The sequence below is a fragment of the Lethenteron reissneri genome, chromosome 67 (genome assembly GCF_015708825.2).
Source record: "Lethenteron reissneri isolate LAM-NWPU_2019-01 chromosome 67, ASM1570882v1, whole genome shotgun sequence".
Taxonomy (NCBI): Eukaryota; Metazoa; Chordata; class Hyperoartia; order Petromyzontiformes; family Petromyzontidae; genus Lethenteron; species Lethenteron reissneri.
The window spans coordinates 4,876,746-4,900,532 of NC_083845.1; the positions used below are offsets into that span (position 1 = coordinate 4,876,746).

General features: G+C 50.3%; 2 protein-coding genes and 1 pseudogene across 5 annotated transcripts in view; 1 reads left to right on the forward strand and 2 right to left on the reverse strand.

Annotated features, from left to right (window-relative positions):
* Positions 1–15,592, reverse strand: part of LOC133360115 (uncharacterized) — a 21,830-nt pseudogene extending 6,238 nt beyond the window's left edge.
* LOC133360169 (basic proline-rich protein-like) overlaps positions 1–23,787 on the reverse strand; it is a gene marked incomplete at its 3' end in the record, with an annotated part of 142,048 nt that overhangs the window by 113,972 nt on the left and 4,289 nt on the right. The gene's annotated exons all lie outside the window — the stretch shown is intronic.
* LOC133360150 (bromodomain-containing protein 3-like) overlaps positions 15,362–23,787 on the forward strand; it is a 22,597-nt gene continuing 14,171 nt past the window's right edge. Inside the window, exons 1-2 of one of the 4 annotated variants that reach the window (XM_061578741.1) lie at positions 15,362–15,541; positions 16,393–16,631. In XM_061578741.1, the coding sequence (XP_061434725.1) occupies positions 16,428–16,631 (204 nt within the window). In that variant the 5' untranslated portion in view covers positions 15,362–15,541; positions 16,393–16,427. Of the gene's footprint in view, positions 15,542–15,633; positions 15,733–16,392; positions 16,632–23,787 lie in introns of those variants that run through there. The other 3 variants (XM_061578743.1, XM_061578744.1, XM_061578742.1) reach the window with 3 other exon arrangements.

The following is a 23,787-nucleotide window of genomic DNA, read 5'->3' on the forward strand; positions in this document are numbered from 1 at the left end:
GTCATAATGCAAACAAAAAACACAACTCTGATAATGTATGCATTGTCCTTGAAGTTGATTGGTCCACACCCGAGACAGCTTTTCTTAGAGCCTAGTCTCACATGGGTTGGACCAGATGATGCCAAAAGGCGCCGTAATAAGTATAACCCGTAAAAACAAAGTTTTTCACTCTAAATCCTTTATATGCGTGGCGGCTAGAGTCCTCTCGTCCTCTGGCTTGAGATGGCTGCCACCTATGGGTCAGATGATTGTCTGCCAGTATTAAGCAATTGGTAATTAAATATTTAATTTATTTTCCCTAAACAGTGCAAAATTTTGGAAAAAATTTTCACGAACATTTATTGTCTCGCACAACGAGTCTGTGTGCAAAATGTCAGCTCGATTGGATCACGGGAAGTGGGTTAAAACGACCGAAAGATTTGCACGGTCGTAAGCAAGCAAGCGAACTTAATATAAGGATTTTAAAAAGTCAACAATCTTAATTTTGGAGCTTTCGTGACTGCAGGAATTATTCTTTGGTTCTTTCGGTTAAGTCACGTCTAAAGATAAAATATAATAAATTAAATAATAGCTTTTTAAAAATTTATTATTTTATCTTTAGACGTGACTTAACCGAAAGAACCAATGAAAAAGTCAACATCTGATCGATCGCCAGTGGTGCACAAACAACGACAACAACAACAACACGTTCATTAATAACACCGTATGTGTAGCCTTACAAGAGGGAGGGGGGGGTATATAACAGGCAACGTTTCGGACAACGACCCCTCCACTCGTTGAGTGAAGCCGTCGTCCGCCATCTTACGTCGGGAGGCACTCCACGTTGAGTCAATTGCAGAGTGGGAGAAGGTCAGGTGAGTGGGGTCAACGAGTAGGTCAGCTAAGGTCAAGTGGGTGGGTCAACGAGTAGGTCAGCTAAGGTCAAGTGGGTGGGGTCAACGAGTAGGTCAGCTAAGGTCAGGTGAGTGGGGTCAGCGAGTAGGTGAGGTCAGCTAAGGTCAGGTGAGTGGGGTCAGCGAGTAGGTGAGGAGGTCGGCTAAGGTCAGGTGAGTGGGGTCAGCGAGTAGGTGAGGAGGTCGGCTAAGGTCAGGTGAGTGGGGTCAGCGAGTAGGTGAGTAGGTCGGCTAAGTTCAGGTGAGTGGGGTTAGCGAGTAGGTGAGGTCGGCTAAGGTGAGTGGGTTAGCGAGTAGGTGAGGTCGGCTAAGGTGAGTGGGGTTAGCGAGTAGGTCAGCAAGTGACCATACCTTGTCAACCCACACGGTTCACCCCGTATTCTTGTACAGGAGGAAATTGAGTTTTCAGGTCCATACGGCGTGATACAGCCGTTTCAATAGTGGCACATTTTTTATATATTTTGATTGTGTTTTCTCCCTTGTGATGGGACTTTGTAGGATGAACGTTCAGATTTACGACGGCACGGGGTGACCAATAAGGTCTAAATTGGTCTGTGATAAGGTAGGCACTGGTGAGACACTGCCTCACCAATACATACTTCACCTGGAATGGGACATTCTACAAACAAACTGAAGGCACCTCAATGGGTTATCCCTTATCTCCGGTTGTAGCCGATGTTTTCATGGAAAATTTTGAGACAGACGCCATCCAGGCATCCACTCTACGCCCGTGCTTGTGGAAGAGATACGTGGATGACACGTTTGTCATCTGGCCACATGGCCGACCGGCTCTGAACCAATTCCTCAACCACATCAATTCCATACACTTAGCCATCAACTTCTTGGTTCTTTCGGTAAAGTCACGTAGAAGGGAAGTAATAATAATAAAAATAAAACATAATAAAACAATTCTCACGACGTTTCGGCCACAACGCAAGCAGCCGTCCTCAGGTGAAAACCAGGTCCGTCGAGGCGACAGAGTCTGAATGAAACAGCACACGAGCTTGGAGCATATATAAGCTGGGCGCATTGACAAAGGAATTTGCATATCAAAAGGAATTTAGCATATTTATGGGAAATGCAGGAATGTGATTAGTACTGCATATGCATTGTATATGCAGGATTAACATCAAAGGGAGCTGCAGTTGCTGCTGCTGCAGCAGTTGCTGCTGCTGCTGCAGTTTGCTGCTGGCTGCTGCTGCAGTTGCTGCTGCTGCTGCACTTGCTGCTGCTGCTGCAGTTGCTGCCTTATCCATTTTAATATAACACTATGTATTATTCTACCCACCCTAATGTGTATCATACTGCTATATGTTACTGTACAATTACGACACCATACATTACTCTGCACACTGCACCATGCCAGTGAGTGGAACGCGGTCTGAAAGTCACCGTAAACGTGAACACAATCAGTTAAGATCCGAAATGGTTTATTACGTCCTTCCAATGATTGCTAAGCCAGAATCCATCTTCTCGGTTGAAATTGTCTCTGTGTTTGTATATGTGGATCGCCTCATGAACGAATCTCTCATGATAGCCAGATGGCTTGCAGAGAACCTCTGTCTTGGAGAAGTCAATGTCATGTGAGCCCACTGAATTGTAACAGTGATCTGCCACGGCTGAGGTGTTTGTCCTACCGTGTTTCAGGTCTGCCTTATGTTCACGGATGCGGTCCGAGACATGTCGTTTGGTTTCTCCAATGTAACTGCTACCACAGAGGAAACTTAGTTTGTAGCAGTTACATTGGAGAAACCAAACGACATGTCTCGGACCGCATCCGTGAACATAAGGCAGACCTGAAACACGTAGGACAAACACTCAGCCGTGGCAGATCACTGTTACAATTCAGTGGGCTCACATGACATTGACTTCTCCAAGACAGAGGTTCTCTGCAAGCCATCTCGCTATCATGAGAGATTCGTTCATGAGGCGATCCACATATACAAACACAGAGACAATTTCAACCGAGAAGATGGATTCTGGCTTAGCAATCATTGGAAGGACGTAATAAACCATTTCGGATCTTAACTGATTGTGTTCACGTTTACGGTGACTTTCAGACCGCGTTCCACTCACTGGCATGGTGCAGTGTGCAGAGTAATGTATGGTGTCGTAATTGTACAGTAAACATATAGCAGTATGATACACATTAGGGTGGGTAGAATAATACATAGTGTTATATTAAAATGGGATAAGGAAGCAACTGCAGCAGCAGCAGCAAGTGCAGCATGCAGCAGCAAGTGCGCAGCAACTGCAGCAGCACAACTGCAGCAGCAGCAGAAACTGCAGCAGCAGCAACTGCTGCAGCAGCAGTAACTGCAGCTCCCTTTGATGCTGTTAATCCTGCATAATGCACATGCATATGCAGTACTAATCACATTCCTGCATTTCCCATAAATATGCTAAATTCCTTTTGAATATGCAAATTCCTTGTCAATGCGCCCAGCTTATATATAGCTCCAAGCTCGTGTGCTGTTTCATTCAGACTCTGTCGCCTCGACGGACCTGGTTTTCACCTGAGGACGGCTGCTTGCGTTGTGGCCGAAACGTCGTGAGAATTGTTTTATTATGTTTTATTTTTATTATTTTATTACTTCCCTTCTACGTGACTTTACCGAAAGAACCAAGAAGATGAATCCCTGCAGTCACGAAAGCTTTAAATCGAAACTTAGCCATCAAATTCACCATGGAGGTAGAAAAGGATGGCAAGCTACCTTTCTTGGATGTCCTAATAAAAAAAAAAAAATACCAGATGGCTCATGAGCCATTCTGTCTACAGGAAAGCAACCCATACTGATGCCTACTTAAAACCTGACTCCCACCACTATCCATCCCAGAGAATTCCCTAATCAAAATTCTACACCATAGAGCTCAATGTATTTCCGACAATGAACACCTAACCGGTGAACTAAAACACATACACCAAGCTCTCGAGGCGAATGATACTCTGACTACACAATCTGCAAAGCCATCACCCCAATCCTGAGGAAGGAACCATCTTAGGATCCAATCAAAACCATCACCTTGCCATACATAGCAGGGGCAAACCACAATATTTCCAAATCATGAACAACACAAGATCCAGGTCCGATTTAACACAGTACATAAAATTTGTGATCTGATCCCATCTGTGAAAGACAAGATCCCTGACATGCAATATCCCTGCGTCTACAAACTGAGTTGCAGCTGTGGTGATTGTTATAATGGAGAATCGAAACGTCATATCTCTGATCGTGTCCGCGAGCACAAGTCAGATCTGAAACACGGCAAAATTGAGTCTTCCGCTGTTGCCGATCATTGCTACAACGCTGTGGGCTCTCATGATATTGTCTTTTCCGAGACTAAGCGACATGTCTCGACCGTGTTCGTGAACACAAGGCAGATTTGAAACACGACAGGACCAATACTTCTGCTGTGGCTGATCAGTATTTTAATGCGGCTGGCTCACGCGAAATTGATTTCTCTAAGACGAAGCTACTTTGCAAACCCACTATCAACAAAGATTCGTTCATTAAGCCATCCATATATACAGACAGACACAATTTCAACCGAGAAGAAGGGTACAAACTCAACAATCACTGAAGGACGTTATCAACCAGTTAAAGTCATAACTGGCTGTAATGTTTCCATTCTAGATCTGGCAGCCCTTTAATTGGTGAAAGCCCACCACCAGGACCATCACTGCCCACTACTACCATCACCTCTAGCAGCAACCTCCACCGTCAACAGTGAGGAGATCCCTTGTCTTCTTGGTTCTTTCGGTAAAGTCACGTAGACTCTGTCTACTTGACAGACCTGTTCTCCACCTGAGGACGGCTGCTTGCGTTGTGGCCGAAACGTGGTGAGAATTATTTTATTATGTTTTATTTTTATGAGAATGATTTTATTATGTTTTATTTTTATTATTTTATTATTTTCCTTCTACGTGACTTTACCGAAAGAACCAAGAAGATGAATCCCTGCAGTCACGAAAGCTTTAAAATCGAAATTTGAGATCCCTTGTATAAAGGTGTCAGTTTTTGTACCAGTTGAAAGGTAAAAACCTATTTCTATATTTTGCCACTGGTAAAGGAGATGTCTCATAGTGTCACAGTGAGTTTGTAAAGCGAGGTGCAATGATTACCCGCAGCCCTTTGATTGGTGGAAACCCAAAATGAATAAAAAATAAATAAAAATCACGACGTTTCGGAGGTAACACAAGTCTCCGTCATCAGGTGGGACCGTCACAGCCAGATTTGCTGCATCAAGTGAGGAAGTAATTAATAATTTTAATTTAAATTTCGATTTAAAGCTTTCGTGACTGCAGGGATTCATCTTCTTGGTTCTTCGGTAAAGTCACGTAGAAGGGAAGTAATTATTATTTATTACTTCCCTTCTAACGTGACTTACCGAAAGAACTAAGAGTATGGTGGAACCCACCACCAGCACCATCGTTGCCCATCACCCACATTAACATTTGGTGCCTCCACCCATGCTGCTACACCTGAGCTACGTCCATGTTAAAACTTGACCTGGCAGCCCCTTTAATTTAGGCCTCGGCAAGGGAAGGTAAAAGTGTAAAACACGAGCCTACCTTTACCCTACCTTTTACCTTACCAACATACAATCACTCGACCCTACCTTTTAAATCCTTTATATTAAGTTAACTTGCTTGCTTGCTTACGACCGTGCAAATATTTCGGTCGTTTTTTACCCCACTTCCGTGATCCATCGAGCTGACAGTTTGCACACAGACTCGTTGTGGGTGACAATGTATTTTCGGGAAAATTTTTTCCCAAAATTTTAACACTTTTTAGGGAAAAAAAAATTATATGTAATACCATTGCTTAATGGTGGCAGCCATTCATCGGACCCATAGGTGCAGCCATCTCAAGCCAGAGGGACGAGAGACTCTAGCCGCCACGCATATAAGGATTTATAGTGAAAAGTTTTGTTTTTACGGGTTAATTTTTACCCTTTAGTAGATAAGGTAAAAATGTAAAAAAGCAACGAGCCTACCTTTTACCCTGCCCTTTACCCTTACCCCTTGGCAATGTCGACACCTTACCTGTACCCTTTTAAACCCGGTAAAAAGGGTACAATTACCTTACCTTGCCGAGGACTACTTTAATTGGTGGAAACCCACCACCATCACCGTCCTTGCCTACTAATACCATCACTTACATTAACATTAGCTGTCCCGCCCATGCTGCTGGCACTTGGGCTACGCACATTTGAAACCTTTATAAACAGTTTGCCTTTAGAGGCCAACCCCATGTTCCTGATGACGATCGCTTGTGTTGCGATGGAAACGTCGTGGTTTCTATTTTATTTTTATTAAATCCTTTATATTAAGTTCGCTTGCTTGTTCTCTTCTTGGTTCTTTCGGTAAAGTCACGTAGAAGGGAAGTAATAAAATAATAAAAATAAAACATAATAAATAAAAATAAAACATAATAAAGATATTTTATTTTATTATATTTTATTTTTATTATTTTATTACTTCCCTTCTACTGACTTTACCGAAAGAACCAAGAAGAAAAAAAAAAATTCGCTTGCTTGCTTGCGCGCTTACGACCGTGCAAACCTTTCGGTCGTTTTTAACCCACTTCCCGTGATCCATCGAGCTGACATTCCCAAAATGTTACACTTTTTAGGAAAAAATAAATTATATTTAATTACCATTGCTTTATGGTGGCAGGCAATCATCTGACCCATAGGTGGCAGCCATCTCAAGCCAGAGGACTAGAGGACTCTAGCCGTCACGCATATAAAAGGATTTATAGTGAAAAACTTTGTTTTTACGGGTTATTTTTTCACTTTTTTTCTATCTACGTGACTTTACCGAAAGAACCAAAGAATAAGGTAGGCACTGATAAGGGGTTGACAGGTGTGCTGAGTGGGTGAGTCCTTTGGAAGTTACTTTAAATTGGGCTCTATAATCAGCTGCAGTAGAAAGCAAGGCTGATGATGCTTCCGTTGTTCCATCACATCATAATCAGCTTCGAGAATTCATGATGCGCTGATGATTCTGTATGATGATTTAAAGTGGCTTCAACAGACCACGAGACAAGAGGATGCAAGTGAGACTCACTCACCTACCCTGTCACTCATCCACTCACCCACCCCCACTCACCCTCTTGCTCCGTGCCAGCTAAATGAACTAACCAATATGGACGCGCCGCTCAAATGAACTAATCAACATGGGCGCCCGCGAATTGATGACGCTTCCATCATCCGTTTCAAGCAATGATGATGATGATGATACAGAATCATTAGCAGCACATGATGATGCATCATCAGAATATAATGATGCTTTTGCTGTTCTATCAGCAGCAGAACCAGTAAAAGCAGCATCTGCAATTGCAAGCGATGGCAATGCTGATTTCTTCGTCATCAGCAGCAGCGTACTTTGGTCCCCATTAAAAGACAATGATGCACCTACCCACTCACCTATCATCCCACTCACTCACCCACTGACTCACCAACCCACTCACCTTGCCTCTGCATCTCTGTCACTCGCTCTGTGCCCGCTAAATTAACTAACCATCATCAGTAAGCCAATGCTACTGATGAAGATTCTGCTGTTCCATCATCAGGAGTAGCAGTATCATAATCATCAGCAGTCGGTGCATCATTATCAACAGCGGTAGCAGTACAAGCGATTGCTGATGATGTTGCTGTTGTTACATCAGGAGCAGCAGCATCATCATGAGCTTCAAGCAATGAACACCCTACTGCTACACCATGAACACACTGCTTGCTACACCATGACACCCTACTCTCTGCACAAAACCGAACTGAGAATCCTGATACTCGGACTACGAATCCACAAACCTGAATTAGCAACCCATCAACCCGAGACCAAGATACCGCGGTGGGCTAGGAGATGTTAACTACCTCGCCTGGTGTACAGGAGGTTGTGGGTTCTATCCTGACCCTGACGCCTGCTGCTGTATATTTGAGTTGCGTGTTTCCTCATCATCATCACGGTGGCTAGGATATGTTAACTACCTCGCCTGGTATACAGGAGGTTGTGGGTTCGATCCTGACCTTGACGCCTGCTGCTGTGTATTTGGAGGTTTGCGTGTCTCTCTCATCATCATCATCATCATCACGGTGGCTAGGAGATGTTAACTACCTCTCCTGGTGTGCAGGAGGTCGTGGGTTCGATCCCGACCCTGACGCCTGCTGCTGTATATTTGGAGTTTACGTTCCTCATCATCATCATGGTGGCCAGGAGATGTTAACTACCTCGCCTGGTATACAGGAGGTCGTGGGTTCGATCCTGACCTTGACGCCTGCTGCTGTATATTTGGAGTTTGCGTTCCTCATCATCATCACGGTGGCCAGGAGATGTTACAGCTACCCTCGCCTGGTATACAGGAGGTTTGTGGTTCGATCCTGACACTGACGCCTGCTGTATATTTGGAGTTTGCATTCCTTTCTCATCATCATCACGGTGGCTAAATGTTACTCCCTCGCCTGGTATACAGGAAGTCGTGGGTCTGATCCCTACCCTGACGCCTGCTGCTGTATATTTGGAGTTGCATGTGCTCCCCTGTGGTCGCGTGGATTTTTCTCCGGTTTAAAAACATGCCTTTAGAGTATTCGGCTGCTATAAATTTTCCACATTGGTAAGCCACTTCGTTGAGCATCATCAGTGGCCAGGTCGCTTATGAAAAAAGATACTGTATATATCTCAGTGGGCCTCACCTGGTAAAATAAAAAGTGTACTTCTAGATTGAAGCTTTCGTGACTGCAAGGATTCATACTCTTAGGTTTTTCGGTAAAGTCACGTAGGTAAAAAATAAACAAATAATAGAAATAAAATAATAAATTTACAATTTCGCTGTGACGGTCCCACCTGATGACGGAGACTTGTGTTGCCTCCGAAACGTCGTGATTTACTATTTAATTAAAATTATTTCAATTATTTTTGATTTTTACCTACGTGACTTTACCAAAAAAACCCAAGAGTATAAAAAGTTTACATTTATCAACCACTGATGCCGAGCTTGTCGGACAGATCACCCCATGGGAGAATTTTGTTTAGGCCTCAAAGAGATGGGTCCTTCAGCAGTATTTTTTTTTGACTAAACTCCCAGCTTCTCTGACGTCAATTGGGAAGGTCATTCCACAACGTGGGAGCCAAACAATGGAATGAGGACCGTCTCAAAGTAACACAACCCAGCACTCCTTGAAGCCAAAGAATGCCTTCTGACTTTTTTTTAAACGGAGAAAACTCACAATGAGTTCTTCCAGGAGGTGACCTGCAGAATTGGGATGGATACTTGGCCCAACACCAATGCCGTTCTTGTGTGTTCGGCTTTGGGAGTAAACTAAACTGAAACTTTTAGGTTCTTTCGGTAAAGTCACGTTGAATGGAAATAATAAAATAATACAATTAAAACATAATAAAATAATTCTCAACGACGTTTCGGCCACACGCAAGCAACCGTCCTCAGGTGGAGAACAGGTCTGTCGAGAAGACAGAGTCTGAATGAAACACCCCAGGCTTGGAGCGTCTATTTAAGCTGGGTTGGAGGGGGAAGAGCGCCTTGACAAAATAATTTGCATATCAAGAGGAATTTAGCATATTTATGGGAAATGCGATATGCGATTAGTACTACTTGTGAAATGCGTAGGGGGGTTTTGGCGGGGAGTTTAAAGTCATATTATGCCCGTGCATTATGCAGGATTAGCAGCATCAAAGGGAGGGGATAGGGGTAACATTATTATTTTATTATTCCATTCTACGTGACTTTACCGAAAGAACCAAGAAGATGAATCCCCTGCAGTCACGAAAGCTTTAAATCGAAATTTAAACTCAAACTTTCAACTTGTTTTTATTTACCATGTAAGGGCCCCACTGAGCAACATGGCTCTGCTTATAAGAAGCGAGCTAATTCTAGATTTGAAGCTTTCGTGACTGCAAGGATTCATACTCTTAGGTTTTTTCGGTAAAGTCACGTAGGTAAAATGAAATAATAAAAATAATAGAAATAATAATAGAAATAAAATAATAAATCACGACGTTTCGGAGGCAACACAAGTCTCCGTCATCAGGTGGGACCGTCACAGCTAAATTTACTGTATCAAGTGAAGAGAAATCCAAGAGAACAATATCTTATATACTGGTTCAGGGGAGGGGGGAGGAGCTTATTTAGATATAAGCTCCTCCCTTATCTAAATAAGCTCCTCCCCCCTCCCTGAACGCAGTATATATAAGGATCTTGGCTCTTGGATTCTTCTTCACTCGATACAGTAATTTAGCTGTGACGGTCCCCTGAAGACAGAGACTTGCGTTGATTTATTATTTAATTTCTATACAGTAATTATTTCTATTATTTTTTATTTTTAAATCCTTTATATTAAGTTCGCTTGCGTGCTTGCTTGCTTGCTTACGACCGTGCAAAACCTTTCGATCGTTTGTTTAACCCACTTCCCGTGATCCAATCGAGCTGACATTTTCCACACAGACTCGTTCTGCGTGACAAGTAATGTTCGTGAAATTTTTTTTCCAAAATTTTACACTTTTTAGGACAAAAATATTATATTTAATTACCAATTGCTTAATGGTGCAATGCATCATCTGACCCATAGGTGGCAAGCCATCTCAAGCCAGAGGACGAGAGGACTCTAGCCGCCACGCATATAAAGGATTTATAGTGAAAAACTTTGTTTTTACTGGTTATACTTATTACCCTACGTGACTTAACGAAAAAACCTAAGAGTAAGAAGCGCCTGGCCGTTACAAATGAGAGCTCAACGAAGGTGGATTATTGATAATTACGTGAAATGTATAGCGGCAGCCAAATAATCTAACGCGTGACGTGAATTCTAAACGTGGATGGAAAAACCGGAGGACCCGGAGAAAAAATCCACGCGACCACACGGGAAAGAGAGAGACACGCAAACTACAAATATACAGCAGCAGGCGTCAGGGTTGGGATCGAACCCACGACCTCCTGCACACCAGGCGAGGTAAGTTAACATCTCCTAGCCACCGTGATGATGATGATGAGAGAGAGACACGCAAACTCCAAATATACAGCAGCAGGCGTCAGGGTTTGCGATCGAACCAACGACCTCCTGCACACCAGGCGAGTAGTTAACATCACCTAGCCACCGGTGGCACCCCACAGGAGAAATCCAGAGAAAGCCAGCGTCTCTGCGGTGAGCTCCGTGTCAGCGCCAGCGGTGATAACGCCATCGGAACACTTCCTCGTTGCTTCGGAGGACAGGGTCCCTCGGAGATCAAACGACAACTTTCATGGGGGATGACGAGAGGGAGCATTAGTCGCATTCACGGTGAGAACCCCAAAAGTCCCCCGATCCCCCACTCACACTCCTCCCCTATCTTCCACTAACCCCATCCAATCCTCCCATACCCCCCTCACCTACCCCAATCCCCCCTCACCTACCCCCCACTCCCCCCTCACCTACCCCACTCCCCCTCACCGACCCCCCACTCCCCCCTCACCTATCTCCCACTCCCCCCTCACCTACCCCCCCACTCCCCCCTCACCTACCCCCCACTGCCCCCTCACCTACCCCCCACTGCCCCCTCACCTACCCCCCTGCCCCCTCACCTACCCCCCACTCCCCCCTCACCTACCCCCCACTCCCCCCTCACCTACCCCCCACTCCCCCCTCACCTACCCCCTACTCCCCCCTCACCAACCCCCGACTCCCCCCTCACCTACCCCCCACTGCCCCCTCACCTACCCCCCACTCCCCCCTCACCTACCCCCCACTGCCCCCTCACCTACCCCCCACTCCCCTCTCACCTATCCCCCACTCCCCCCTCACCTACCCCCCACTCCCCCCTCACCTACCCCCCACTGCCCCCTCACCTACCCCCCACTCCCCCTCACCTACCCCCCCTGCCCCCTCACCTACCCCCCACTCCCCCTCACCTACCCCCCACTGCCCCCTCACCTACCCCCCACTCCCCCTCACCTATCCCCCACTCCCCCCTCACCTACCCCCCTCCCCCATCACCTACCCCCACTCCCCCCTCACCTACCCCCCACTGCCCCCTCACCTACCACCCACTCCCCCCTCCCTACCCCCCACTCCCCCTCACCTACCCCCCACTCCCCCTCACCTACCCCCCACTCCCCCCTCACCTACCCCCCACTGCCCCCTCACCTACCCCCCACTCCCCCCTCACCTACCCCCCACTCCCCCCTCACCTACCCCCCACTCCCCCCTCACCTACCCCCCACTCCCCCCTCACCTACCCCCCACTCCCCCCTCACCTACCCCCCACTCCCCCCTCACCTACCCCCCACTACCCCCTCACCTACCCCCCACTGCCCCCTCACCTACCCCCACTCCCCCCTCACCTACCCCCCATTGCCCCCTCACCTACCACCCATTGCCCCCTCACCTACCCCCCACTCCCCCTACCCCCACTCCCCCCTCCCTACCCCCCACTCCCCCCTCACCTATCCCCACTGCCCCCTCACCTACCCCAACTCCCCCCTCACCTACCCCCCACTACCCCCTCACCTACCCCCACTGCCCCCTCACCTACCCCCCACTGCCCCCTCACCTACCACCCACTGCCCCCTCACCTACCCCCCACTCCCCCTCACCTATCCCCCACTCCCCCCTCACCTACCCCCCACTCCCCCCCCTCACCTACCCCCCACTACCCCCTCACCTACCCCCCACTCCCCCCTCACCTACCCCCCACTCCCCCCTCACCTACCCCCCATTGCCCCCTCACCTACCACCCACTCCCCCTCACCTATCCCCCACTCCCCCTCACCTACCACCCACTGCCCCCTCACCTACCCCCCCTCCCCCCTCACCTACCCCCCATTGCCCCCTCACCTACCCCCCACTCCCCCCTCACCTACCCCCCACTCCCCCTCACCTATCCCCCACTGCCCCCTCACCTACCCCCAACTCCCCCCTCACCGACCCCCCACTACCCCCCTCGCCTACCCCCCACTGCCCCCTCACCTACCCCCCACTGCCCCCTCACCTACCACCCACTGCCCCCTCACCTACCCCCCACTCCCCCTCACCTATCCCCCACTCCCCCCTCACCTACCCCCCACTCCCCCCTCACCTACCCCCCACTACCCCCTCACCTACCCCCCACTCCCCCCTCACCTACCCCCCACTCCCCCCTCACCTACCCCCCATTGCCCCCTCACCTACCACCCAAATCCCCCTCACCGATCCCCCACTGACCCCCTCACCTTACAACCCACTGCCCCCTCACCTACCCCCCACTCCCCCTCACCTACCCCCCACTCCCCCCTCACCTATCCCCCACTGGCCCCCTCACCTACCCCCAACGCCCCCCTCACCTACCCCCACTACCCCCCTCACCTACCCCCCCCACTGCCCCCTCACCTACCCCCCAACTGCCCCCTCACCTACCACCCACTGCCCCTCACCTACCCCCCCCACTCCCCCTCCCTACCCCCACTCCCCCCTCACCTACCCCCCACGCACCTACCCCCCACTACCCCCTCACCTACCCCCACTCCCCCCTCACCGACCCCCCACTCCCCCCTCACCTACCCCCCATGCCCCCTCACCTACCCCCCACTCCCCCCTCACCTACCCCCCATTGCCCCCTCACCTATCCCCCACTCCCCCTCACCTACCCCCCACTCCCCCCTCACCTATCCCCCACTGCCCCCTCACCTACCCCCCACTCCCCCCTCACCTACCCCCACCCCCCTCACCTATCCCCCACTGCCCCCTCACCTATCCCCCACTCCCCCCTCACCTATCCCCCACTGCCCCCCTCACCTACCCCCCACTCCCCCCTCACCTACCCCCCATTGCCCCCTCACCTACCCCCCACTCCCCCCTCACCTATCCCCCACTGCCCCCTCACCTACCCCCCACTCCCCCCTCACCTACCCCCCACCCCCCCTCACCTATCCCCCACTCCCCCCTCACCTACCCCCCACTCCCCCTCACCTACCCCCCACTCCCCCTCACCTACCCCCCACTCCCCCTCACCTACCCCCACTCCCCCCTCACCTACCCCCACTCCCCCCTCACCTACCCCCCACTCCCCCCCTCACCTACCCCCCACTCCCCCCTCACCTACCCCCCACTACCCCTCCACCTACCCCCCCCCCCCTCACCTACCCCCCAACTCCCCCCTCACCTACCCCCCATTGCCCCCTCACCTACCACCCATTGCCCCCTCACCTACCCCCCCACTCCCCCCTCACCTACCCCCCACTCCCCCCTCACCTATCCCCCACTGCCCCCTCACCTACCCCCACTCCCCCCTCACCTACCCCCCACTACCCCCTCACCTACCCCCCTGCCCCCTCACCTACCCCCCACTGCCCCCTCACCTACCACCCCTGCCCCCTCACCTACCCCCCACTCCCCCTCACCTATCCCCCACTCCCCCCTCACCTACCCCCCACTCCCCCCTCACCTACCCCCCACTCCCCCCTCACCTACCCCCCACTCCCCCCTCACCTACCCCCCACTCCCCCCTCACCTACCCCCACTCCCCCCTCACCTACCCCCCTCCTCACCTACCCCCCACTCCCCCCTCCCTACCCCCCACTCCCCCCTCACCTACCCCCCACTCCCCCCTCACCTACCCCCCCTCCCCCTCACCTACCCCCCACTGCCCCCTCACCTACCCCCCACTCCCCCCTCACCTACCCCCCACTCCCCCCCTCACCTACCCCCCACTCCCCCCTCACCTATCCCCCCCCTCACCTACCCCCCACTGCCCCCTCACCTACCCCCCACTGCCCCTCACCTATCCCCCCTCCTCACCTACCCCCCACTCCCCCCCTCACCTACCCCCCACCTCCCTCCTCACCTACCCCCCACTGCCCCCCTCACCTACCCCCCACGTCCCCCCTCACCTACCCCCCACTCCCCCCCTCACCTATCCCCCTCCTCACCTACCCCCCACTCCTCCCTCACCTACCCCCCACTCCCCCCTCACCTACCCCCCACTCCCCCCTCACCTATCCCCCCTCCTCACCTACCCCCCACTCCCCCCTCACCTACCCCCCACTTCCCCCCTCACCTACCCCCCCACTCCCCCCTCACCTACCCCCCACTCCCCCCTCACCTACCCCCCACTCCCCCTCACCTATCCCCCTTCCTCACCTACCCCCCACTCCCCCCTCACCTACCCCCCACTCCCCCTCACCTACCCCCACTGCCCCCCCTCACCCATCCCCCACTCCCCCCTCACCTACCCCCCCCACTGCCCCCTCACCTACCCCCCACTCCCCCCTCACCTATCCCCCCCTCACCTACCCCCCACTCCCCCTCACCTACCCCCCCCCTCCACCTACCCCCCACTCCCCCCTCACCTACCCCCCCCCTCACCTACCCCCCACTGCCCCCCCCCCTCACCCATCCCCCACTGCCCCCCCCCCCGTTTGAATTTCCCGCGCGTGCGCGTGCTGGCCGCGTCACGTGGACGACGCCGGCCAATGGGCGCGCGGCAGGGAGGAGGAGGCGGCTCACAATGGCGCGGCGGCTCTAGCCCCGCTCGTCGCGACTCCCGCCGATCGGACACCGCCGCTCCCTCCCTACCCGCGCCGCCGCGCTCAGCACCCCCCGTGCCGATCGCCCCGCAAGCCCCGTCTCCCCCCCCCACTCAACGCCGCCGTCGTCGTTGTCGCCTCCCCCCCCCGCCTCAGGTTCGCTTCGCCCCCCTCGCCCGACCCCCGCGCCGCGCGCCTTGCCGCCATTTCGTCTCTTCCCCCAACTCGGCGTCGCCTCCTGCCCCCTCGTCCCCTCGTCTCCCCCTCCTCCTCCTGGCGGCCTCGGTCTCCTCCTTCTCCTCAGCGCCGCCTCGTTCCCCGCGCGGCGAACGCGCTCGGCGGACGAGGTGCGCGGCGCAGCGAGGCCCAGCGGTGGGACTGGGGGGGGGGGGGGTGCAGGCAGGGGGGCCCCTCGGCTAGTTTCTCTGCCGGGATCGCGCGACCTGATCCCGCGGGAGCCGCCGCGCTGGTCCCGTCTAGGCCGCGCCGGGGTCACGGGCCCCGCGTCTTTCCCGCCCGCAACGCGTCTCGGGGTCTCGGGTCGCAAGGCGACTACGAGTCGCTTGCGGTGAAGCGGCTAATGTTGTGGTTTGTGTGCGTTCTCCTCTCATAACCACAACCCCTACCCAACCACGACCCCTACCCCCTGAACCCCACGGAGTCGTGCTGCTCTTTACCCCCCAGGCGCTGTTGCTGCTGCTGCTGATGGCGGGACAGTGAGGCAGTAAAGCGGCTGTCTCCACAGCCATCGCCTCTTTCCCCTCTCTCCCCTCTCTCCCTCCCATCCCTATCTCTCATCTCATCCATCCCTTCGCCTTGCACCGATTCCCCTCCTCTGCTTCCCACTCGCGTCCCATAAAACTCGTTCGCTCCCCTCCTGTCGTTGCATCTTCCCCGCTACGTCCCCCTCCCAGCTCATCCTCTCAACTCTTCTCTCTCTCTCCCGTCCACCCTTCCCTGCTTGTCCTCTCATCTCCTCTCTCTCTCTTCCCGCCTCTGCTCCACAGCTCTCCCCTCTCCTGGCCTCTCCTCCCTCGGGACCATGGAGCAGCCCGCGCCGCCGCAACCCGCGCCCAAGGCCGGCGGCCCGAACCCGCCGCCTCCCGAGACGAGCAACCCGGCCAAGCCGGGCCGACTCACCAACCAGCTGCAGTACCTGGCCAAGGTGGTCCTCAAGGCTCTGTGGAAACACCAGTTCGCGTGGCCCTTCCACACGCCCGTGGACACAGTCAAGCTCAATCTTCCGGTAGGGATGGGATTTCTCCCGTGGGTCAGAGACCACCTGGACCGCCCGCACTGCACTGCACACCCCCTCCAACTTTCACTCGTCTCATGCTGGGATCGGGGTTTGGTTTTTGTTTGCACGCTTGCTAGCTGAGCAAAGGATCAAACAACGTCAAGCAACCACAACAGCACGATGGAAGTTGTAACTGACCGGCGTTAACGATTTTAATTTTGGAGGTTTTTTTTTTAGCTTTCGTGACTGCAGGAATTATTCTTTGGTTCTTTCGGTGAAATACGTGACTTTACCGGCGTTATCGAGTTTCCTGAATTGAGCGGCGATTTTGAGAGGTGGGCAACTTTTGCCAGGGGCCACGACGCATTTGGTAAACTACGTGTATTGGGTTTGACAGCATTGATGGGGTGTTTTCACATTTGTGTATTGTCAGGGGCTGCACTAAAGGCCACCAGGGGCCGCTAGGGACTCGCGGAAGGAATTCCAAAGTGGAGTCTTGTGATGGACAAAGTGCTGTGACCTGCAGTTGCAGCGGTTAAACACAATGTGTTGTGGGATGACATGAAGCGGTCGGTGCCCAGTCGACTCGAGTCCTCAATATAAGTGCCACCAATCGACGGGCGAAGTTCTACAGGAATAGTAACCATGGTAGTAGCTACAGAAGAGTGATTAGAAGGTGATTTGACCCGCTGGTTGAGCAGTTGACTGGGGGCCAAACCAGCGGCTGCATTGAAAACAAAGACTTTTTTTAAAAATGTAAAGGTGCAGCACTGAAATGTTTTTGCTTCATCACTGCTGGTGGAACGATCTCTACTCGAGGGTGCTCTAGAGAGCCACGGTTACGAGATGTTAACTACCTCGCCTGGTGTGCAGGAGGTCGTGGGTTCGATCCCGACCCTGACGCCTGCTGCTGCTGTATATTTGGAGTTTGCGTCTCTCTCTCTCTCTCATCATCATCATCACCACGGTGGATAGGAGATGTTAACTACCTCGCCTGGTGTACAGGAGGTCGTGGGTTCGATCCCGACCCTGACGCCTGCTGCTGTATATTTGGAGTTTGCGTGTCTCTCTCATCATCATCATCATCACGGTGGATAGGAGGTGTTAACTACCTCGCCTGGTATGCAGGAGGTCGTGGGTTCGATCCCGGCCCTGACGCCTGCTGCTGTGTATTTGGAGTTTGCGTGTCTCTCTCTCTCTCTCATTATCATCATCACGATGGCTAGGAGATGTTAACTACCTCGCCTGGTGTGCAGGAGGTCGTGGGTTCGATCCCGACCCTGATGCCTGCTGCTGTATATTTGGAATGTGCGTGTCTCTCCCGTTGGTCACGTGGATTTTTCTCCGGATTTTCAGTTTTTTCCTCCACATTTATAATCAATGTGTGTGTAGAGTATTTGCCTGCAATGCATTTCCACGTAATAAGCCACTTGTTTGAGCTATCATTTGTGATAGCAAGGTTGCTTCTGAAAAAGAGCTATATAGCGTAGTGGGCCTTACCTGGTAAAATAAAAATGAAGTTTATTTTTAGCTTAATAACTTTGGCCTACCTTTTCCACACCGGCCAAATGTATTTTAAAGCACAGATCGAGTAGTGGCAACATTTAAAAGTTGGCGGCAATGCACCGGGTTCACCGCGTTTTGTCATCATCTCTGCTTTTCAGCAGAAACAAAATGTGCAAGTGGGCTGTCGTTTCACTTTGCTCTGCTATGCAGAAGGGCCATTTCCCTGAAACGTCAGCCTTTTGTATAAGTTTGTGTCGTACGGCGTTTGCTCTTGTGGAATGTGGTGAGCAGTTGAAGAGATGGGGGGGGGGGATGCAGTCTGTTCCTGAAGAGTCGCAACGATTCCACTCCCCGGCACCGAGTCGATACAGTTCGTTATTGACAAGTGGATGGCGATTCCAATCTCTTGTTGTGAAGTAAATGGGAGCGATAAAAAATTCTTACAATGCAGTTAATGACGAGAGTAAATAATCCACTTTAAACTCTGTTCCCTCTGAAGTGTGTCGCACGAGGATAATTTTATTTCCCAATAATAAGGGAGGCCCTCGCTGCAGATTTGCGTAAATTATTTCCACCGCCCCCGTCTGCACCCACCTCTCGCTAGGAGAGAAGTTTAAACCTCTCGTGTCCATACTTGTGGTTTCTGTCTTGTATACTGATTTTTTTTAATACAAGCATAGTTGCTGAGCACAGGCCCAAAACGTCAAATGGGCAGCAACAAACAGCACTGTTGTCAGAGGTGTAACGCGCTTCTTGGATCGAGCGAGGTTATCGTAAGAACTTGACGGATGAGAGATTATGGGAGGGCATCGCAAAAGTTGAGCAGTGCTAGGGAATAAGCAGGTTGAAAAGTGAGGTAGGCCTGGTGAGTGAGTATTCATGGATGGTGGTTGAACACTGTGGATCAGATGAAACAGTCTGCTAGACCAGAGTCCTCAACATGGGTGGAGATATTCACGAGCAGATTTCATGGGATCAGTAAATTACGTTAGTAGCGATAGAAGACGGTCATAAGGAGGCGACTGACTGCCAGCGAGCGAGTGGCTGTTGTGAGTAGGTGAGTGCTGGATCATCAATCACCCTGACTGCTGCTTTACTCTCAATTCTGCAATGAGGTAGCACTTACGAATATGTCTGTTGGATTCCAAATTTGGGCTGAATTTGTGCTCTGTTTAGCGTTAATAATAATTTGCATTTGTACTCTCCCTAGAAGTGCGTTAGACTCTCTCCTGTCTGTGTACTGGCTCATGTTGCATATTTAGTAGTCCGCTGCATTATTGTCCGGTTCTGTCCATCTCGTTTTTGTCTCGGTTGTTCGTCTCGCTGCCGCGTTGGTCCAAGCAGTAACGTTCGCATGTTGTCTGCGTAAGCGGCGGGCTTTATAATATGGGATTGGGTCGCGCGATCTCAGCAGTTGCGCGGCCACCGCTTATTGCAGAGGTTTGCCGTTCAAATCCAGCGGGCTGCCTTGGTAAAGACTACAATGCGTATTAACCGTAAACAAAAAAAAAACTACGCGCCGTAGGTCACGTTGGGCGTTCAAGATCCCATGACGTCATTCGAAAAAGACTCGGAAGGCAATTGTGCACGCCGAAATGTGAAAAAATTTACCTGCAAATTACCTAACTGTAAAACCCACATCATAACATCGCTCCCGACTGGCAGACTGTCCCCGTCTGTGAAACACACAGCGCCTTTTGTCATCGCCTTGTGCAATAAGAATATTGTGAATACCACGTGCAAGAGCCCTCCTGGAAATTTCGTGAGATTCATTCAGGAATTTCCTGGATGAATAAAGGGCATTATTTTTTACGTCATACAGGATGGCCCAAAAGTCAGGATCGTACAGGGATATTACATTTATATTAACAAGTGACAAATGGCTATTTCATTTATTTTAACGACTGCCATTAACATTCATGCACGCATGATTTGTCTTTTGAAATAAATTAAGGACTTTTTTAAGTTTACAGGTGTAATCTTTGAACATTCATTGATTATGCTTCATTTCAATTCTCGAGCTTTCTAAATGCCATCTAAAAAATGAAGAAGGAAAATTGACATTAATAACGGATAAAATATTAAAGAATTTACAATTAAAATGCTCATCTTCTTGGTTCTTTCGGTAAAGTCACGTAAGCAGCCGTCCTCAGGTGAAGACCAGGTCTGTCGGGGAGACAGCATCTGAATGAAACACCACCACGCTTGGAGTGTATATTTAAGCTGGGTTGGAAGGGGGGAAGGGCGCCGAAACGTCGTGAGAATTATTTTATGAAGTTGTTTTTTTATTATTTTATTATTTCCCTTCTACGTGACTTTACCGAAAGAACCAAGAAGATGAATACCTGCAGTCACGAAAGCTTTAAATCGAAAATTAAAATGCTTTAATGCCAGTGTTCAAATAGATTAAGTAACCTCGCGTATCCTGACTTTTGGGGCACCCTGTATATTGGCGAATTAAGAATAAGACCATTGGCCATATGGTGGGAGACTGAGGCCAGAACCTGGAGTTCCCTGCGTGTCGCGACTGTGCAGCATCTGTGGTATCTGGCGGAGGGTGGAGAGAGCTTTGGTAGCAATGAGATGCGGAGTCATCAACAGCTTTGGCCGTGGTGGCTTCTTGATCTTCGAGATGTATTGCTCTTCCAAACCCTCTGGTTCAACGAAGTGGCTTATCACATGGAAATGTATAACAGCCAAATTACTCTTCTTGGTTCTTTCGGTAAAGTCAAATAGAATGGAAATAATAAAATAAAACAAATTTAACATAATAATTTTTTGTTATTATGTTTTAGAATGGAAATATTAAATAATAAAAATACTACATAATAAAATAATTTATTATGTTTTAATTGTATTATTTCAATTCTACGTGACTTTACCGAAAGAACCAAGAAGATGAATCCCTGTAGTCACGAAAGCTTTAAATCGAAAGCCAAATTACTCTAAGCGCATAATGTTGATTCTAAATGTGGAGGGAAAAACCAGAGAACCCGGAGAAAAATCCACGCCACCACAGGGAGAATACGCAAACTCCAAATATACAACAGGCGTCAGGGTCGGGATCGAACCCACGACCTCCTGCATACCAGGCGAGGCAGATAACATCTCGCCATCGTGGCGCCCCAATTTAGCGACCGTTTCCAACCCTATCATTGCCGCACATCCACGGGTCCAAAAACCCATCGTTAGTGGCGGCAGCAGTCTGTTTAAATTGTGTAAAACTTACGAAATGCAACCCTGGGGAGGGGGGGGATTAAGATAACGGATGAATGTGAATAAGCAGACAAGAGCCTGAACACGTGGAAATGCAATGAAATAACTTGTAGATCTGTCTCCCTATGCAACGTGCCACTAGGCAACGATAAATGCATCGTTTTCATACTATATTGTAAAACAAGTTTTGCTGGCTGATGCACGGGTGGGATAAAGTTCTCTGTGGTAACGCCACCGTGTATCCCGTGCAAATGCTCGGGCAGTGCCAGTTTAACCCTTTAAATAACTTGTAGATCCATCTCCCGGTTGAACGTTCCACAAGGCATCCAGCGATGCATGGATTTGACAATTAAATTAGATTGAAAAAATTCCTCTTGCTACACGCGCATCGGATGCTGATGGAACAACGGATATGAGCAATGCAAAATGAGAGGGACAAGCAGACAAAGCGTGAGCGCAAAACATAGGGGGGTCGGACAGTACAAGTGATGCGGAGCAAACGAGATCGACAGCACATATGAGAGAATATAACATGTTGTACCCATCTTCTTGGTTCTTTCGGTAAAGTCACGTAGAAGGGAAGTAATAAAATAATACAAATAAAACATAATAAAATAATTCTCACGACGTTTCGGCCACAACGCAAGCAGCCGTCCTCAGGTGGAGAACAGGTCTGTCGAGAAGACAGAGTCTGAATGGCACGCCCCAGGCTTGGAGCGACTATTTAAGCTTAGACCTGTTCTCCACCTGAGGACGGCTGCTTGCGTTGTGGCCGAAACGTCGTGAGAATTATTTTATTATGTTTTATTTGTATTATTTTATTATTTCCATTCTACGTGACTTTACCGAAAGAACCAAGAAGATGAATCCCTGCAGTCACGAAAGCTTTAAATCGAAATTTAAATGTTGTACCCACTGTGTGTGTGTGCCACCCAACGGGAAGGGAAGTCGAGTCAAGGATGTCATGCAGATGGCGGGGATGAGAGGGTGATAATGAGCGGGGGCGGGGAAGAGAGTAGGATGAAGCAAGCAGTGGTGAGCTCGCGTCTGCTTTTACAGAGGGGGAGAGGCAGGGAGAGGCGAAGGGACCTCAGGGTTGGGGGGTTGCCACAAAAGCCACGTGATTTAAGGGAGGCTTGGGCCGATTGAGATGAGATAGAGATGTATAGATGAGAGGAGAGGGACTCGGGAGTGGTTGGGTGGGGGAGGGGCACACACAAGTTGCGTGATTTGCGCTGCTTTAGATGGAGAGGTATTGATTCGATTCTTGGGTATGGCAATATGTTCAGGCGCTGAATGCCATTGTTGAGGTCTGCCAGCCACGAGATGTTTTCAGGAGAGAGTTTATAGTTTTGCTGTTCATCTGTTAAAGGAGAACTACAGGGATTCATATTCTTAGTTTTTTTCGGTAAAGTCACGTAGGTAAAAAATTTAAATTAATAAAAGTAAAATAAAATAAAAATCACGACGTTTCGGAGGCAACACAAGCTTCCGTCTTCAGGTGGAACCGTCACAGCCACGACAGCTGTTTCAAGTAAATGAGAGATTACAAGAGCTACCACTCCGTATATATAATGGTTGAAGAGGGGGAGGGCCAAATCTAGAACTACAGGGGTTTACTACGTGGTCCATAGTTTGGGTCTTTAGTTTTTACATTCGTGAAGGAGATGTGCGCATCGTCCTTTCGATCTTGTGATGCGGTTAATGGTTACACAACCGGTGTCTTCCGGGAGGTGGGTGATGTTTGGGGTCTTGAATGGGGAGGTGTTTATTCTGGACATCCACGTTGTTCCATTTCGTTCGCCAGTGTTCCTCCAGAGCCGAGTGAGATTATAGATGTATGGATGAGAGGGGAGGGATTCGGAGTGGGGGTGGCCACATGGAAGGTGCGTGATTTATAGGAGGCTCGAGCTGATTGAGATACAGAAAATATAATACAGATAATATGAATAAAACGTGTGCTGGTGATGGAATGTACAACTGACGCGGAATAGTCCACCTGGGCTTGCGAGTTCATTTTTCTGGGTGAACGAAGGCAGTGGCAGTGGTGTTGGGGATTTCAGAAACCTGCCCCCATCGTTTCAACTGCGCGCACCGGGAGATTGAACGGGACCGGCGAGTTGTTAGATTGCAGTTCCGGTCGTGAGCTGCTCACCGTGGCACCACTGGCAGCTCCCAATTGGCTTCCCAGTTTGAACGGTAAACGCGGTGTGTTTTCTGCTCGATATTTCAATAGGCGCGGGTCATCTTAATCCGATACGTTGGCTTTCACGGCCGGTGTCACGATTCATAATTCGTTTCTTTTGGGTTAGGTCGTGCAGGTATGTAATGCCAATATTTTAATTATAATTACGTGTAGAACTTGGGATTATAGCTACACGATCTAGCTCCGAAAGTAACCAAATAATGCGGGCCACATGTTTAACGGTTGTTTTGTGCAGTT